The sequence below is a fragment of the Lontra canadensis genome, unplaced genomic scaffold (assembly GCF_010015895.1).
Source record: "Lontra canadensis isolate GAN:19392208 unplaced genomic scaffold, GSC_riverotter_1.0 scaffold12, whole genome shotgun sequence".
Taxonomy (NCBI): domain Eukaryota; kingdom Metazoa; phylum Chordata; class Mammalia; order Carnivora; family Mustelidae; genus Lontra; species Lontra canadensis.
In genome coordinates, this window is record NW_022631006.1 from 6,754,267 (window position 1) to 6,771,384 (window position 17,118).

The 17,118-nt window shown below is 45.7% G+C and overlaps 3 protein-coding genes across 4 annotated transcripts in view; 2 read left to right on the forward strand and 1 right to left on the reverse strand.

Annotated features, from left to right (window-relative positions):
* Positions 1-1,483: 1,483 nt before the first annotated feature.
* On the forward strand, positions 1,484-6,364 carry LMLN2 (leishmanolysin like peptidase 2). Of its 2 annotated transcripts, XM_032856383.1 has the most exons (14): positions 1,484-1,883; positions 1,995-2,088; positions 2,179-2,230; positions 2,490-2,633; positions 2,912-3,037; positions 3,246-3,330; positions 3,477-3,622; positions 3,697-3,868; positions 4,033-4,102; positions 4,178-4,274; positions 4,383-4,655; positions 4,875-5,104; positions 5,280-5,459; positions 5,959-6,364. In XM_032856383.1, exons 1-14 carry the CDS (start codon positions 1,580-1,582, stop codon positions 6,164-6,166), a joined length of 2,181 nt encoding a protein of 726 aa, XP_032712274.1. In that variant the 5' UTR covers positions 1,484-1,579; the 3' UTR covers positions 6,167-6,364. The 2 variants fall into 2 exon arrangements, with proteins under 2 accessions (XP_032712274.1, XP_032712273.1); XM_032856382.1 differs by lacking the exons at positions 1,995-2,088; positions 5,280-5,459; positions 5,959-6,364 and having other exon boundaries at positions 2,130-2,230; positions 4,875-5,134.
* On the reverse strand, positions 6,331-9,503 carry CUNH14orf119 (chromosome unknown C14orf119 homolog). Its single transcript, XM_032856384.1, has 2 exons — positions 9,043-9,503; positions 6,331-7,668 (listed from the first exon to the last, which is right to left on the reverse strand). The coding sequence occupies exon 2, from the start codon at positions 7,665-7,667 to the stop codon at positions 7,239-7,241; it is 429 nt and encodes a 142-aa protein (XP_032712275.1). The 5' UTR covers position 7,668; positions 9,043-9,503; the 3' UTR covers positions 6,331-7,238.
* Positions 9,502-17,118, forward strand: part of ACIN1 (apoptotic chromatin condensation inducer 1) — a 33,216-nt gene continuing 25,599 nt past the window's right edge. Inside the window, exons 1-4 of the mRNA XM_032856380.1 lie at positions 9,502-9,692; positions 11,106-11,171; positions 13,122-13,233; positions 13,635-13,754. Of these exons, the coding sequence (XP_032712271.1) occupies positions 9,513-9,692; positions 11,106-11,171; positions 13,122-13,233; positions 13,635-13,754 (478 nt within the window). The 5' untranslated portion in view covers positions 9,502-9,512. The remainder of the gene's footprint in view (positions 9,693-11,105; positions 11,172-13,121; positions 13,234-13,634; positions 13,755-17,118) is intronic.

Genomic DNA, 17,118 nt, shown 5'->3' on the forward strand with positions numbered 1-17,118 from the left:
AGCTGGAGGCTGTTCTCAGCACCCCCTTTTTTTTTTTTAAGTAGGTTCCATGCCCAGCGTGAAGCCCCATGTGGGACTTGAACTCATGACCCTGACACTTAACCTACTCAGCCACCCAGATGCCCCTGAAGAAGTCTTTGCTTCCTCCTCAAAGCAACCTTGCCAAGGACATGCAGTCATCCCCCTTTTGCAAATGGAAGCCTGGAGGCATTGGGCCAAAGTCACCTAGGTGGAAAGCGACAGAGTTGGTTTGGCTCCAGCATCTGGCTGCCTCTCTTGTAACTGGTCGCTCCAGCCACAGGTTTGGTAATGTCCAAGTATAAAATCGAGCCTCCCTGGCAAGTCAGCAGCTTTTCTGTAAACTCTTGTCCTGTCTGTAACTAATTAGCTGTGTTGCTTTACGTCACTTCACCCCTAACCCGTTTCTTCAAAAGTTAAGCAATGGGGTTAGGTTCTGTTCCTTCATCCACAAACTGACGACTAGGCCCTGGGGACAGTGCTGAGCGCTGCAGCTACCAAGCCAGCTGGGAAGCAGGCTTACCTGGAAGGAGTGAGGGACCGGAAGGAAGGGAGAGCCGCTAAGCCAGCGATCATTGCAAGAGAGAGGAGGAGATGCCCCTCCTGTGAAGTGGGCTCCCTTCCCCCTCCAAGTGCGGAATTTGGGCAGAAGGTGTTAAGCACAAAAGGCTTCCCAGCATAATTATAGGGAAGGTAGAAATTGGCCAGGTGGGCAGGGAAGGAGGAGTGTATCCAGACAGAGGAAACAGGATGTGAAAACACAGCATGAACAGAGAAAACAGGGAGTTCCAAGAGCTGGGTGAGAACATCCTTGAGCACATTCTATTAATGTCCATTTTAAGAGGTGACTTTCCCTTCCAGCATGCCCATATGTGGCTCTGTGAAGCCTCACGGAGCTAACACAACAGCTTTTCCTAGGAAGGGTCAGTCAGCCAAAGTGTATTTCCTGAGCACCTACTAAGTGCCCTGCATAGATGGAAGAGGTGCCTGAAAGCCTCGCAGTTTAGTTAGAGTCCACCCAGCTCTGAGAGCAGGGCCAGGGATGTGCAGAAGCCTCGTTTGCCCATCTCCAATAAGATAAGTAGGCATCTATGAAGCACAGAGTGTCCCCATGAACACTGTTACATTAACACTGATTTTGTAGTTCTGGGATGGTTCCAAGGTTATCTACTCAGAAGAAGGGCAACTAGGATGAGAGATTCCTGAATGAGGCAGGCTCCTCCCTGGAAAGATCAGCTGAGGCCTTAAGTAATAACACTGCCTCCCCCTCCTACCCCACCCCCACCCCGCCATCAAACACACACACACACACACTCTGCTCCCCACCTCTAGCACCCCCTGGGGGTGGCAGCTTTGGCCCTTGTTCACATCCAACCTCCTGCTGGGAACTGCGGATGTGGATTTCGTCAACAACACACTCAAATCTTGAAAAGCTAAGTGAGAGAGGTGCAGAGGGGTATGGAGAGAGATAGTAGAGAAGGGGAAGCGGGAAGTCAGTGAGGCAGGGAAGAGAGGAGCAGAAGACAGGATCCTGGCCAGGTAAAGAAGAAACACTTGCAAAATGTTCCTGCTGCTGCTGGTGGTGGGGACGGCTGTGAGCAGATGCCTACATGATGAGACACAGAAGTCTGTGACCCTTCTCAGGCCCCATCTCTCCCAACCTGCACCCAGCTTCCGCTTTTCCGCCCTCACCCTGTCTGGCTCCCATGAGCCTCAGCCCCTACGAATACGAACCTACTCTATCAGAGACCCTGTATCAGATGGAGCTTGGGAGCCGGAGGGAGCAGGAATGAGAGGGGGACCACGAGCCCTGGCCCTGGCCGCAGCCAGACAGGCTGCTCAGCAACTCCAGGGGATGCTCACAGGTGAGCGGGGAGGCAACAGGAGGGCTGAGGAGCAGAGGGCCAGGCAGGAAGACAACCAGAGAAAAGGAACTCTAAGATGTTGAGGTGAAACTGACCACTCATCTTTTTAAGTCCTTCCAGTGCAAGGCCCTCTGCTTCTGAGTCGAGACCCCGCACAGTACTGCCACGCTGTCTGGGGGGATCCAGACGCTCCAAACTACCACAGGTGAGTTCGTGTTGTCGAGAATGTATATACGACCTCTTCAGGGTACCCAAAGATGGCTCCAGCTCACCTACAGATACTCACGCTTGGCAGGTGCAGCCTCTTGAACCCAGGGTACAAAGGAGAGAGTTGCCTGGGGGCAAAGGTGAGAGCAATTTCTCAGATTTGGGAATCCGAAGATCTCTAGCCTGCCTAGACTTCTCCAAGACTATTAACATCAAAATTACTTGATGTGCTTCCTAACAAAAGTAACTTCCTGAGCCCCTTCTCCCCCTGGCAGTTTATCAAATCAGAGACCTGGGGGTGGGAGGGATGGCAGGAGTCCCTATTCTGATAAAGACTCACTCCCAGTTTCTTGCTGTCCTCATCTGCTAAGCTAGATGCAACATTTCACTTCTGGACAGATCCCAGATGCCCATCTCCGTGGTTACACATTGTGGCCCGAGCACGGTCCCCCACAACTGGTCCAGCCAGATGGACCCGGGATCCAAGACACAGATTTTCTCCTGTATGTGTGGGTGGCCCACACTTCCAAGTGCCGTGGAGAGGTGAGACCCAAATCAAATCCTTTTCCTTGTTCTGCTTCTCTTAATTTTAAATATCATGGGAAGGGGAAGAGAGCACAAAGGCAGTTTTTATTAACTTGTGATTATTTGAGGTGACTCAGTCATGTTGATGAAGTTTGGGTGGGAGCTAAGCCCCTTCAAAGCCATCCCCTGGAGCTATCCCTGCTGAGTTCCCTGGGTGTCCATTTTCAGGAAGAGTGCTTCTGTGTTCCCCCACTTCCCTGCCTTCCACCTCTGACCTTGTCCTGGCCCATCCACAGCCCTCTGTCATAGCCTACGCTGCCTGCTGCCAGCTGGACTCGGAAGACAGACCCCTTGCTGGTACCATCATCTACTGTGCCCAGCATCTCTCCAGCCCCAGCCTCAGCCATAGTGACATTGTCATGGTGACTGCTGCATGATAAGTAGGAAGGCGCAAACAGGTTGGGGAGAGGGGCAGGTCATTCAGCTTCCCATGGAATGAAAGAATCTATTAAGGATGGAGGAGAAGGTGCCTCAACTCTAGGAAGAGCTGACTGGGCAGAGGAACTATCCAGTGGCAGGTCAACCTGCTCCGTCCCCGGTCTCCCTCATCCTGCGGTAATTTGTCCTCAGGTCACACTCCATGAATTGCTCCATGCTCTGGGTTTCTCAGGACAGCTCTTCAAGAAGTGGCGGGATTGTCCCTCAGGACCCAGTGGTAAATGGGAGGAATGAGGGCAAGCTTTCCCACGGTGTCCACAAGAGGGGATCACTAGCCCCCCACCAATGCCTTCCTTCCAGTTCTGCTCCCCTCTTCCTAAGCGTTCCTCACCTCATATTGCCTTCTTCCCGTTCTGTGCTCAGTTAGAGAGAACTGTTCTACAAGGCAACAAGTGACAAGGAGAGATGAGTGGGGACAACTGCTTCTTACCACCCCAGCTGTTAGCCACAGCCTGGCCAGACACTTGGGAGTGCCAGGGGCTTCACCGGGGGTTCCCTTGGAAGAAGAGGTGGGAACAGGATGCCCAGTGGTGCTGGAAGGAGGAGGGAGTGGTCAGGTGGCAACCAGCTCCCTCCTCCCTAGGGCACTCTGTCTTCACACTGGGAGGCCCGACTACTCCAGGGTTCTATCATGACTGCTACCTTTGATGGTGCCCGGCGCACTCGACTGGATCCCATCACTCTTGCCGCCTTCGAAGACTCCGGCTGGTACCGAGTCAATCACAGCGCAGCAGAGGAGCTGCCGTGGGGCCAGGGTGAGAACAGGGGAGACTGGCAGAGGACAGTGGGGGCAGTGAGAGTTTGGGTGGGGATTTTCTGCCGCTAAGGTGTCACTGAAGCCGTGAGCACAGCTCGAGCTGAGGGACACTTGGGGCTTCTTTTGTTTGGAGGGCTCTTTCTCTTCCTATCTCTCCAGCAGGATCTGGCCTGGAATTTGGCCTGGTGACTACATGTGGGGCTGGCTCCTCAGACTTCTTCTGCACTGGCAGGTAGGTGTGCTGTGTGGTTGGGGGTGATACGGCTGTCGGGGATCCTAGTGGTCAGCTGCCCTCCCTTCCACGCAGTGGGCTGGGCTGCCACTATCTGCATCTGGATAAGGGAAGCTGCTCCTCAGACCCCATGCTGGAAGGCTGCCGCATGTACAAGCCCTTGGCCAATGGGGTGAGATGACTAGAGAATAGAACGGAAAGGAATGGAGCTGGCCCAGAGCGGAGTCAGTTTCTAAGGCATTTCAGCAAACACTTTTCTGCCTCCTGCCCCGCCCCTCAGAGTGAATGCTGGAAGAAGGAAAACGGGTTCCCACCCGGGGCAGAGAACCCCCACGGGGAAATTTACCATTCCCAGAGTCGTTGCTTCCTCGCCAACCTCACTTCACACCTGCTCCGTGAGGATGAGACCAGGCATCCGTCTGAGATCCCACATCCGGTGGAAGCAGAGCTTACGGGCCGCTGCTACTTACACCAATGCACAGAGAGAGGAGCGTATGAGGTGCGGGCCGAGGGGACAGCCTGGGTCCCATGCCTTCCCGGAAAGGCTATTCAGGTGGGTATCATAAGCAAAAAGCCACATAGTGCATTGGCAAAAGGAAGTCTAAAAGTGCTCATATAGCAGTAATATCCAACCTCTTCCGATGTTCTTTCATTTTTCACTAAGTGCCCACTGAGTCCATGACCCTGATCTAGATTGTACTTTTTCCTTAGAAGGGGGGCTTGAGCAGGCAATTGAGGTCCTAAATACATCTTGCTATGTATTTCTTTGCAGATACCTGGGTACTCTGGTCTTCTCCTCTGTCCCCGGGGTCGGCTTTGTCAAACTTTCAAAGGTACCAATGCTGTTACTTCCCCACCTGTGAGTCTTCCGCCTCAAGCCCTGTTATTCCAGCTGTCTTTACAATTAGCTGGGCCCCCAGGCCCCTCGGTGGGGAAGGAAGAGCTGGACGGGCTGACCGAAGCAGTACTCCAGGCTCTGGTGAGCAGAGGCGGCACCGGCAGGTAAAGGGACAGTTCAGGCTGAGGATTTATACAGTGGGCCACAGGAACGGCTTAAGTGGGTTACTTCACAACACTCCTCTGAAGACTTTATCCCACTCCTAAGCCTGCACCTGCTTCAGGAGATATACTCTTCCAGGGATTCCTCCTCCTTTAAGAGATCCAAATGTCCCTATAGGTGCTATTTCCACAGCCCCTCCATTACCACCAGTCTGGTGTTCACTGTGTACATGGGCAAGTCCCCTGGCTGCCAAGGGCCTTCGGTTGGTATGCTGCACAGGGACCTGACCCTGACTCTCCAGCAGAAGCCCCTAGAAGTACATTATGGAGGAGCCAGCTTTACCACGGGACACATCAAGTAAGAGAATATCCTAAGTAGTTTTCTTTCAAATTTCTGGAGTCCAGATGTTGGAAATTGCATTAAGCTCTCACTCATATGTAGTCTTAGGGTTATTTCGGAAGACAACTAATGTGATCACCTCAGGTCTGTCACTATGGGACACCTTTCCCTCCACAATCATGGACTTCTCCATCTCTAGGACATAGGGATCCTAGTCCTCTTCCTCCCTTAAGTACTAATGGGGCACATGTCCAGTCACCCAAACACCATAGTCTAACTCTTCCCTTAAACTTCCCCTCACTGCCAAGTTAGGTCTCCTTCCAACAACTCAAGTTGCTGGGAGGCTCAGACTTTGGTCTTTTTCCTACTTTCAGGTTCTATATTCCTGACTTCCTGTGTAGCTTACTGATTGGAAGAGGCAGGGTTTCATGAGCTCTGCGTATTAGGATAAAGGTGAAGTACTCCACCTGTAAGCCTAGGCATTATTCCAAGCCAAACGTTACTTCTGTGTTCCTAGGTTGCTGGTTACCTTGGACCATAAACCCTCTGTGACCCATCTAGCACTGTCCACAGGACTCTGCCTAACACTGCTTATCCTGATGGGGGCACTGGGAACCGTGGCCTATCAGAAACGAGCTACTCTTCTGGTGGCACCATCTGGCCCTCACTGTTCACCAGAGCTCCAAGACACAAGGGGCCCAGTTACAGGAATGAGGGAGGTGTGATGTTACCCAGAGAATAACAGGATAGATATGGAAGATTATTTCTTGGAAGACAACTGGATGGCAAGTCTACACTTCAGTTCTGCTTTTCTCAAAATGCCTCTTTCTTCAGGTATCACCTCTATACTAGCCTTGTAATGAAAAAAAAAAAAAAGCGAGAGACATGGTTCTGAAGATCCATTCTTTATTCTGATACAAAAAATAAACCCTTCAACCTATGAAGAGTGTCACTTGTTTTTGTTTCACAAGCAAACTTACAGAATAGGAATCTGTTACCAGCTCCAAGAATATCACATATGCGTTAGGAAAAGTCATTGCTATTTAGATTCAAATAAACATCAGTGTGAGAAAGGAGTAACGAATTATCTCCCTTTCCTGATTTCTCCATAATCTTACAAAATTATCACTAGGAAAGCTAATAGTTGGGATGTCAACATAATTATGCCAGAATCTGATAAGGGCAATGAAACCAGCCATGTGAATCCAGTTAATCTACAAAAACATGACCTTTTTTTAATAGTCCTTCTCTCTGTTTCTGGAATAGGAAGGCTCTACTTTATAGCCCCATGGGCCAGCAATACACTTGAGTTACAATGTGTAGGTTCCTTCTGGTTATACTTGCAAAATAAGCCATGGAATTCTTGAGGGTGTGACATGTAGAAAGGAACAAGCTAGGCGGCAGACTGCTGATCTGGATTGACTTAGATGGAAAACATTCATATGAGCAGTCCAGCTGATAGGCTGTTAACGTTGAATAAGCAAGCCTTGGGGCGCCTGGGTGGCTCAGTCAGTTAAGCGTCCAACTCTTGATTTGGGCTCAGGTCATGATCTCAGGGCTGTGAGATCGAGTCTCATGTTGGGCTCAGTGCTGAGCCTGGAGCCTGCTTAAGATTCTCTCTCTCCCTCTCCCTCTGCCCCTTCATCCCCCAAAGAAATAATCAAGCCTGTACTGGTCAACAAGTTCAGTCAGCGGATCAGGATACCATTCCTAGGCCTTTAAGTAACACATCTGAAGATCTCACGGTGAAGTTGCAGCTCCATCAGCTCGGAGTATCTTCTTTGACTTTAATGCCCATCAGTCCTTACCAGCCGTAGCAGCCACTGCCTGGTAAAACTTTGCCACGAAGTCTGGCTCACTGACCTCTAGCTGCCTGACAAATTCATTGCGCTCCTGCTCAGCCCAACCTCGAAACCACTGATCCCAAAGTCGTAGCTGGCACTCAAAGATACAAGGTGGTCGGTTTGCTCCAGACACACTAAGCTGCTCCAGCCCTTCTAGCAGTGGCTGTAATTTTCCTGGCACTGCCTTAGCTACCAGGTCCTGTAGGAAACGTTCACGCTGTGGACCTGACCAACTGGCAAACCAGTGAAGAATACACTTCATCTCCTGGGAAGTGATGTAAGACATTGGGGGAGGGGAAGAGTTAGTAATACTATCCGGTACTGGAGGTAGGGGAGAAGGAAGGGATAGTGGTATTGAAGAGGAAGATGATTCCAGTGGCATCCTGAAACATAAAAACACTGTTATATACTCTGTAGAGTAACCAAAATACAACTTCCCAACAAGGAATCTTATCAAAAACAGCATCTACAGATAAAAATACTTTTCAACAATTCAGCTTACAGGAAAACAAAAGGATAATTCATATAGGTTATTATCCGACTACCTCAGAGAAGTCACTCAAGAATAACTTCATTTCATACTTGCCAACCTCCCTCTTTTTCAGACCCATCACCCTCCCCGACCCCTTCTTCTCTTCATTATTCTTATAAGAAACCTAAAAATAACCAACATATTTCTTGCTCATTCTCCCTGGCCTACTTCTGTGTTCCAGGGTGAGTGAAGAAAAAACGATTAATGTTGGTGCATCTCACATTCCTTAAGAAGAAAAAAGGTACACATTTTAAAATCTAGCACATGCAGATGGTCTGGGCATAGATGCTAATCATCCAGAGCTATCAACGGTGAGAAAAGGGAAAAAAAAAAAATCACATATGATGAAAGAGCTTCTTTGTAATGTGCATATAGCCTCTGAATTATGCCCAGAACTTCCTAACATCCATTTCTTCCTTATATTTCCAGTAAAGCACCACGAAAAATTAAGAGCAGAGTGAGGGTGCCTCACCCAAAAGAAGATAACACAGTAAGAAAAAACAGAAGCCACATGTTTATTTAAGACTGAAAAAAGTCTAGTCGGTTTGGTGACTTAGGAGTCTAATAAGTGTTACACTGCTGTAGATGTGTAACAACTGATGTCTTTGCACATTTTCAAGGTTTAATGCAAAATACCCAGTGATGCCCTGCCACTGATTTGCATCAGTAATGCAAACAGAAGGTCAGTTAACTTGAATAGGTTTCGAGTTCCACAGTCTGAATTTCTAACAATGAAAACCTTAAACTACTTATCAATACAATAATCTATTCTGCCTGGGTTCCCTCTGCTGAAAGTTGGGAGTATTTGTAGTAACAAAGAAAAGAACCCCTAAGCAATCAACATCAGTCCAGTACCCAAACAGTCCAAGGAGATTGCCTTTTTCACAGCAATTCTTCCTAAGGAATTTTATTCTTACTCGAGTAAGAAAAAACTTTCGTCGGGTCTTGCGACATGGCCTCCACAGCAAACTCAAGTTCAAAGAATATGAATCAGTTCGCAGTTTGGGCCCAAAGACACGGTGCCGCCACTTGCCCACTTTGGAGGCCACGGAGCCTGGCATTCCAAGGACCCAAAGAGCAAAGTAGTCTTAGATGGGAGTGACGGGGACTCAGCGATTGGGAGGCGGCAGGGGGATCGGTAGCAGAGCAGGCAGTGCGCCCTACTAGCATAACCCGCAAACACCGAGTCTGACCCAGCCTAGACAGAGACTTCTACCCCGCTTACCTCCCCTTTCCTCTCACAGGGCACCCGAAGACCGTCACAAAAGTGCTTAAACTCCAACTGTCGCCCCTGCTTCCATGTTTCCTGAAAACCCTAAACAGGGCCAGCCCGGCAGCCCACGCACTTCCGGTCCCGGACCAGCCCCAAACACCCAAGCTCCTCAGCGTCTCAGCCTTAGGTTCGGAGGTGGCCGAGTAACTCCGATTTTGGTTATGCCACAGTCGACGGCTTCCGAGTACATTCGATTCACAGCCTCGGTAAGACGAAAATAACCGAGCTCTGAAAGCAGAGGGAGGGAGGGGGGAAGTGGCTGGGAGGAGGGAAAGAACTGATTGGTGCCGATGTAGAGACGGAAATACCCGAGCAGTTCCGGAGGAACCCGGGGAGTTCTGAGTGGTAATCGAGGGGTTGACTATGGCAGTGGGCGGGGTCAGCTCGGTACGTTCGAAGGGCGTTGGCGGAAATTACCGAAGATGCCCGAAGCCGTCGGGACGGACCCGAGTACCTCACGCAAGATGGCGGAGCTGGAGGAGGTGACTCTGGACGGGAAGCCTCTTCAGGCGCTGCGGGTGACCGACCTGAAGGCCGCACTGGAGCAGCGAGGCCTAGCGAAGAGCGGGCAGAAGAGTGCCCTGGTCAAGCGGCTCAAAGGGGTGAGAAGTCGGCGTTGCCGGGGTGTCGGAGGGGAGCGGACCCGGTAGAGACGAGTCTCTGCCGCGGCGCAGGCGCAGTGTCCGGGCTCCGCGCGAGCGAGCTCAGGCCGCCAGCGCGAGCCTCCGGATCCGCGCGCACGGTGGTTGGTGAGGCTCGCGCTGGAATAGAGATAGCGCCGGTTCCCGCCTTAACGGCAGCGGCGCGAGCCCAAAATGGGAGGGTGCGCGCTACTCTCCCGGAGTGTCTTAAGCTCCTTCCTCCTTCCCCCACCCCCTCCTTGTTTGTGTCTGTGGTTTCGGCGCATGCGCTGCAGAAGGAGTTAAATCCCACTACTATCACCGGCGTTGCTGGCCTGAGGGGGGCGAATTGGGCTGGGTCGGAGTTAGGGGTATAGTTGGACGGAGGAGTTAATGGGGTTGGTGTCGGTGTTGGTGTCCGGAAGAATAGGATTGGGATAGAGTGAAATGTCTACCTGATTAGATTAGTAGGTGAGATGAAGAGAAACCTTAATTTGAAGGAACTCGGTTATAGAGGGGTATATAATTTATAGGGCATCCAGAAGCAATTTGGGCGGATAAGAGTTTGGTGAATATTGGTGAGAGAGGTGGGGCAGGTTGGTATATGTTGGGGGTTTTGAATCGATTTGAGTAGTTTAGGGTGGGATCGTCATGAAGTAGGTGGATTTGTGTGTATAGATTTGGTGTAAACGGAGGAAAGATGAAAATGTCTTGGTTTTAATTGGGGTTAATTAGGATACATGGCCTGTAGTGCAGATTAGGGCTGGGTTGGCTCAAGGGTTAAATTGACAGACCGTTGACTCTACAGAAGCTGACGGTTTTGTGTGTGGATTGGGTCAGCCATAGTTTAGAGTCTGTGGTGGTTTTGTTCTGTAGCCTCCTTTTTGAAATTTTTATATAGTTGATAAATCTAGGTGCCACTCTGTTGGAAGCAATACAGGTTAATTCAAGTAGATCTAGTCCTGGGTAACTGACCAAGTAACTCAATCAGACCACAACCAGCAGCCCCATGTTGGTTTCCTGTATTTGAAGCTGACTTGAGTATTTGAAGTCATTTTATCTGAATGGCCAGATTTAGAAGGGGCATTAGTAAGAAGTGCAGAAGATAATAGGGAGTGTAGTACGGGTTCTATCATTGTCACTGATTTTATTACATAGCCAAATCAATGATTTTCTCCATGTGCCTGCATTTTACATTTGTACTTTTGGGAACAGTACCCATGGCTACTTTTAAGGGTCTTCTGAAGATGAAAGAGAACTGGTAAAGGGCTTTTAGGTCCCTGGAAAAGGAGCACAGGTTAAGTGTGTATGGTTAGCCATTGCATTCAGTGAAGAGATTGGGGAGGGCTGGGGTTTATTCCCTTAGATTCTGACTTTTGCCCTTCTCTGTACCAGGCTCTAATGCTAGAAAATTTACAGAAACACTCAACACCCCATGCTGCATTCCAGCCAAATTCCCAGGTAAGAAAAAAGGTTTATTAGATAAGGTGGGCTTTTTGGATGCACAGACATATAGAAGGACATAAAGATGTATATACTTGGTGCTTACATCCACACCAGTATTTTCCTAAGTTCATGGGTTGAAAATTTCCTCATACCAGGACAGCTGAATTCTAATAAAGAATTCAAGAATCGAATTAGGAAAGCTATTAATTAATTTCTGATGCTTGCAGTGGTATGTGCAGAAAGGTGTGGCTCCAACTGATTAAGTATAGTACAAGAATCTGAAGTCATTTATTTGCCATTGATTTGGGAAAAATAGTTGATGTCTTCTAATGTAGAAATGAAGTAGACAGTCAGTAGGGCAGTGGAAGAAAATACTTGTAAGAAGAATTCTTGTGTTGACATAGATTTTCGAAGAATTCAGTCTTTTGGAAATTAAACACCATCTCTAGTGTTAATGCTGACTATGCTTTTCCTCCTAAATATCATTAATTCCTCTGTTACTTAGGGCAAGAAACTTAACCTTTAGAGGCCCTGGATTCCTAAGTTCCTATGTACAATATGAGAAAAGTTTGGACTAAATCCATGGTTTTATAATTACTTGACTTTGGTTTTGTAGAGCTGCTTTTGGGGGCTTCCTGGGGAAGATAACCTTCTTCCCAAGTGAGCAGGGGTTCACACTCCCCTCTTAACTAAATTAGATCTACTTTTATCTGTTTTTATATATTGAGTTTCAGCATAAGATTTCTTTAGAAGAAGTCATTCCACAGTTTAAAAAAATAAGATTTTTAGACATTTTGATCTCATTAGATTTTTTTCAGCTCTTAAAATCCCCTCATTATAGTATGTTACATATATAAAGGAAAACATCCAGGTCTTCGTTAGTGCAGTGTTGTGCAGCTTGGGTACTAGATGAAGTCCCAAGATACTGTGGAAAAACAAGAGAGCCTTCCTGTTCCCTGGTTACCACTTCATTAAGCTATATCATAGTCTAGTTGGTTTACAGATGTTTAGTTAAGTATAAGCTTAAGAAACTACGTAAGTTAATCGGTTTGTGATTATATCCCTTTTATTCATTGCATTTTAGTCTTTGAAGCTTTGCTTTCATTAACCTAGGATTTTTTCTAGCAAATGCATGTGCTCTTTAATACATGGAACTCACACTTCATCAGTGTCCACTGAATACCAAGAGGAGACTCATCTCTATTTTAGGTGAAGATAAGCATTTACCATGCTTAGGAAAGATAATTAAAACCATAAATAGTATTTACTCAGATTTTTTCCCTTTTTTTTAGAGTTCTAGTAGGACTTGCTAGGCAAGAAGGTTCTGGGAGGAGGGCTTGCAAAGAGAAAACTGAAGGATGGAAGAGTGCTGTGGGAGTCTGCGTTGCAGGAAGAAATGGGAAAAGAGATTAAACTCTTGGAGTTTAAGTATAATATTATCATTTCTTCCCACCCAAAGAAAACGGAGTTAAAACTCTGTCTAAATGTTGAACAGACATCCCTTTTCTTAATCTTTCGGTTTCATACTCTAAGTACTGTATTTGAATTTTGGAGATATTTGACAAAATGATTCCTGGAAAGGAACAACAAAAAAATGACCTAGTATGAACTAGTATTTTTTCAGTTCTTGTTACTACGGGAAGGAAAATTTAGATAATATTTTAGATTAAAAGGCATAATTTTATGGGAATTTTTATTTTAAGTTACTTGGGCATTGCTGGTTGGGATCAGAATATTTAGAATAAGAAATTATGTGCAGTTCCTCTTTTTGTCGTCTTTTATGAATCATGAGATTCTTTATTTTGGTCCTCAACAAAAGTAGCTTAGAAGAGGACCTTCCAACATTTTTATTATCTTTCTTGGGCTCAAATATAAGGAGGAAGCCTTTGTTCCAAGGAATTTTCTTTCTTCCATTTCCCTGGTTTGCTTTCCTCAACTTTTCTTTTTTCCATGTCTTCTACACAGATTGGTGAGGAAATGAGCCAGAACAGTTTCATAAAGCAGTATCTGGAAAAGCAGCAGGAGCTACTTAGGCAGCGTCTGGAACGTGAAGCCCGAGAAGCTGCAGAACTTGAAGGTAAGCCCAGACTGTCACAAGGAGTTTTTCATTCTTACTCCTGTCACTGAGTAGATAGGCCTGTTTAAGTAGGCAATTTCAGGAATAAGGCTGAAACTGCTACTTACTTGCTTTGGTAGTTAGGCCAAGTGAGTTGTTTATTTACCTTTTGTCAGGGAAGAAAACAATTTAACTCTCTGTTAGAAGAGGATTCCTACCAGCAGGAAGAGTTCTAAGTAAATTAAGCTACCCTTTAAATGAGGTAGAGCTTAATCCCAGGGAGTTTTTCTCTATGTGCAGTGCTCTTTTTAGTATATACTTTGTGTCCCGCGACTTTGCCTGATCTCCTTCATTCCTCTACATATTCCCACATGCTTAGCCCTTCACTCCCTCCCTGCCCCGACCCAATCTGTACTTTGCAGAAGCTTCAGCTGAGTCGGAGGACGAGATGATCCATCCTGAGGGAGTGGCTTCCCTGCTGCCTCCTGACTTTCAGAGCAGCCTGGAGAGACCAGAGCTGGAGCTCAGCAGACATTCGCCCAGTACGTATCTCCCTCCCCACTGCGCTGTTTTGTCAATCCTGCGTAGTTGGTGGGGGGAGGTAGTTAGGCCTCCTTTCATGCTAAGCCTCCATTAAGAGTCCCAGGGAAATTCTGTGACATTGATACTTCATATCTGTTTGTCATGGGAATTATGTCCTTTTGGAAGTCTGCTTTCACCTCTATGTTGTGTTAACCCCTCAGAGTGTTTTTCCTGAGGCCGTATGATGTTTCTTCTCATCTGTATCTCTTCGGCATCCTCTATCTCTGCATTGAGCAGTAGTCACAACCCTTTGTCATCCCTTCACCAGTTGTATAGATGACATATTGCACATCCAGTAATCCACCCCCAAAGTGGGTATCTGCCATAGTTCATTAATACATATAACAAATTTTTGTTTAGTGCCTGTTGTATGCTAGGCACATGCTAGGCACCAGGAAAATAGTAGAGAAAATACAAGTCTTTGCCCTAAGGAAATTATAGCTTAGTGAGGAGTTAGACATTAATCAAACTATTATACAATAGTTACTGTTGTTCTGTGTGCTCTGAGAAGCAGTGCAGAGCATCATGTGAGCATATTACAAGTATCTCTAACTCGGTGTATAGAGTCAGTTTAGGCAAGATTAGTTTTTTCATATAAAAATTAAGCACTCATTTTGTATAATATTTCAAGCAAAAATCCAGAAATGCAGCGTTTATCTTCTAAACTACCTAAAATGTTATACTTTTAGGAAAACACGTATATAAGACACATGGGCAGTAGATAGATATGTTAAACCCATGTGTACATTTAAAATATTTTGAATCATTATTAATGTTAGTGGTCATATAGGAGGTGATCATTTCATATTTAATATTTTTAGGGCATGTCAAAGTTACTAACACTTCTGATTAATAGAGAATTCCTTTTTTTTTTTTTTTAAAGATTTTATTTAGTTATTTGAGAGAGCAATGAAAAGCATGAGCAGAGGGAGAAGCAGACTCCCTGCGGAGCAGAGAGCCCAGCGTGGAACTCCATCCTGGGACTCGAGATCATGACCTGAGCCGAAGGCAGACGCTTAACTGACTGAGCTACCCAGGCACCCCTAGAATTCCTTTCTGAACATAGATTTTTAGAAGATATTTAGTGATAGAAGAAAATAAGTTATTTTAGAGATCTCTTTTCTCCTTAAATCCAAAAGTAGCAGAGCCTCAATTGATCCATTTTACTCTTAGCACTCTTTTCCCTGATTGTAAAGCCAGGAGGAAGGGGAACACTCTTCTAAATTAGTGTTTCTTCTCAAATAAAAGTCAAGAAAATATTTATTAAATTTATTAAATAATTAAAATAATTTAACTAAATTAAATTATATGTATCTCCATGCTCCATATGGGGAGTTAGCACTTTGTAAAATGTTTTTAGGAGAGAAGGTAATTGCACATAAAGCCAACAACAGACGATGGTGTGTTTTAAAGTGCCATATAAATAGTGTAAACACACAGACCATAAAAATACAGAGCAAAAGTTCTCTGAGGACCTCTGTGATTAGAGACCTTCATGAAGAAGGTGTGGGATTTGAGCTGAGCCCTAGAAATAAGTAGGATTTGAATTGGTTCAGAGGAGACTCTCAAGAGAGTATTTTTAGGAAGGAATGAAAGCATAAAGCTAGGGATAAATGTGATATTTTTAAAGGAGAGGTAATAAACGAATCTAGCCAGAGTTAAGTGTTCTTTTCACATTCAAGAAAAGTCAGAGGAACAATTAAAAAGGTACATTAAGGGGGCACCTGGGCGGCTCAGTGGTTTAAAGCCTCTGCCTTTGGCTCAGGTCATGACCCCCGTATCGGGCTCTCTGCTTAGTGGGGAGCCTGCTTCCTCCTCTCTCTCTCTCTCTCTGCCTGCCTCTGTGCCTACTTGTGATCTCTGTCTGTTTGTCAAATAAATAATCTTTAAAAAAAAAAAAAAGGTACATTAGGATAATATGGGCAAGGGCTTTGAATATCAAGCCAATTAATATGAGATTTTTTTTTTCTAAAGTAATGGGGAAACCATTGAAAATTCTTGATAGGAACATGATTTGATGAGGAACTCTCTTTAAAAAAAGAGTCTCAGTTCTAAATGTAATTTAAAATGAAAATGAAAAATGGATCCTTAAATAGAAATAAGGTTTCAAAAGCTAATAAAGATTTAGAATAAAGGTTAACCAGTCTCTTCAGTGCTTTTTGTCATCAGCCGGACTTTGCCTGTGGCGGTAATTGATCAAGGCTGGGAAGAACAGGGAGAAGAAGAGGAAAGATAGAGGTGAAAAATAAATGAGAAGAGATGAATGTAGTAAATTGTAGAGTAGCTAACAGTTGCCATTTGTGCTCTTCAGTGTACTCTCTGCCGTAAACTTTCTTACCTCTGATCTTGTCTAGAATATGAATCTCGTAGACGTGGTACAGAATTTGGCCAGGGTCCTAAATGGAGTGGTAGTTGGGAGTTCTAGTGATGTTTAGTTGGATCAGTGGTAATGCCTGGAGTTTACCCAGAAAATTAGATTCTTTCAAGATGTGCAATGTTAGTCTGCCATAGGCGAATAAACTCTTGGGATGCCCACTTATTTGGATGTTTGGAGAGTTTTCTCTTTAATAAGATTTTCATTAAAGGAAGGTTTTTAGTAACAATTTGCTAATCAGTAATGGCACCTGAGGACTTTTTTTTTTTTTTTTTAATATTAAACTGTTTTTAAGAATATGGCTTCCTGGGCCCTATCCCTGTTAATCTACTCAACTGGCGAATGACTAACTAACAGAATAGTTTTTTAGTATTGTAATTAACCAGGATCTTTGGCTTATATTCCAGCAACCTCCTGTTTATGTGCTGTGGACAAAATCCCAGATAGGAAGAATTGGTGTATAACATCCTTCCTGGCTTTCCTTCTTGACTTTTCTCTCTACCACTTTCTTCAGATTTTTCTAACGTGCTGGGAGACAGTATCCACTCTCTGTAGTGAGAAGTTGTCTAGAATCACCTCTAGATCATGGTTGGGTGATCAAAATCTTTATTGCCACTAGGTAATTATTTAAGAAGAGTCCAGTCTACGAAAATTAGTAGAAAGATAGAAAACGTTTTGGGGTGCCTGGGTGGCTCAGTGAGTTAAAGCCTCTGCCATCAGCTAGGTCATGGTCCCAGGGTCCTGGGATTGAGCCCCACGTCGGGCTCTCTGCTCAGCAGGGAGTCTGCTTCCTCCTCTCTTTCTGTGGGCCTTTCTGCTTACTTGTGATCTCTGTCAAATAAATAAATAAAATCTTAACCATTTTTAAACTTTTTTTTTTTTTTATCAGTATACAGATTCTTTAACAAAGGTATAGCTCCAGGGGATCTTAACCAGCCTTTTGCTTATAG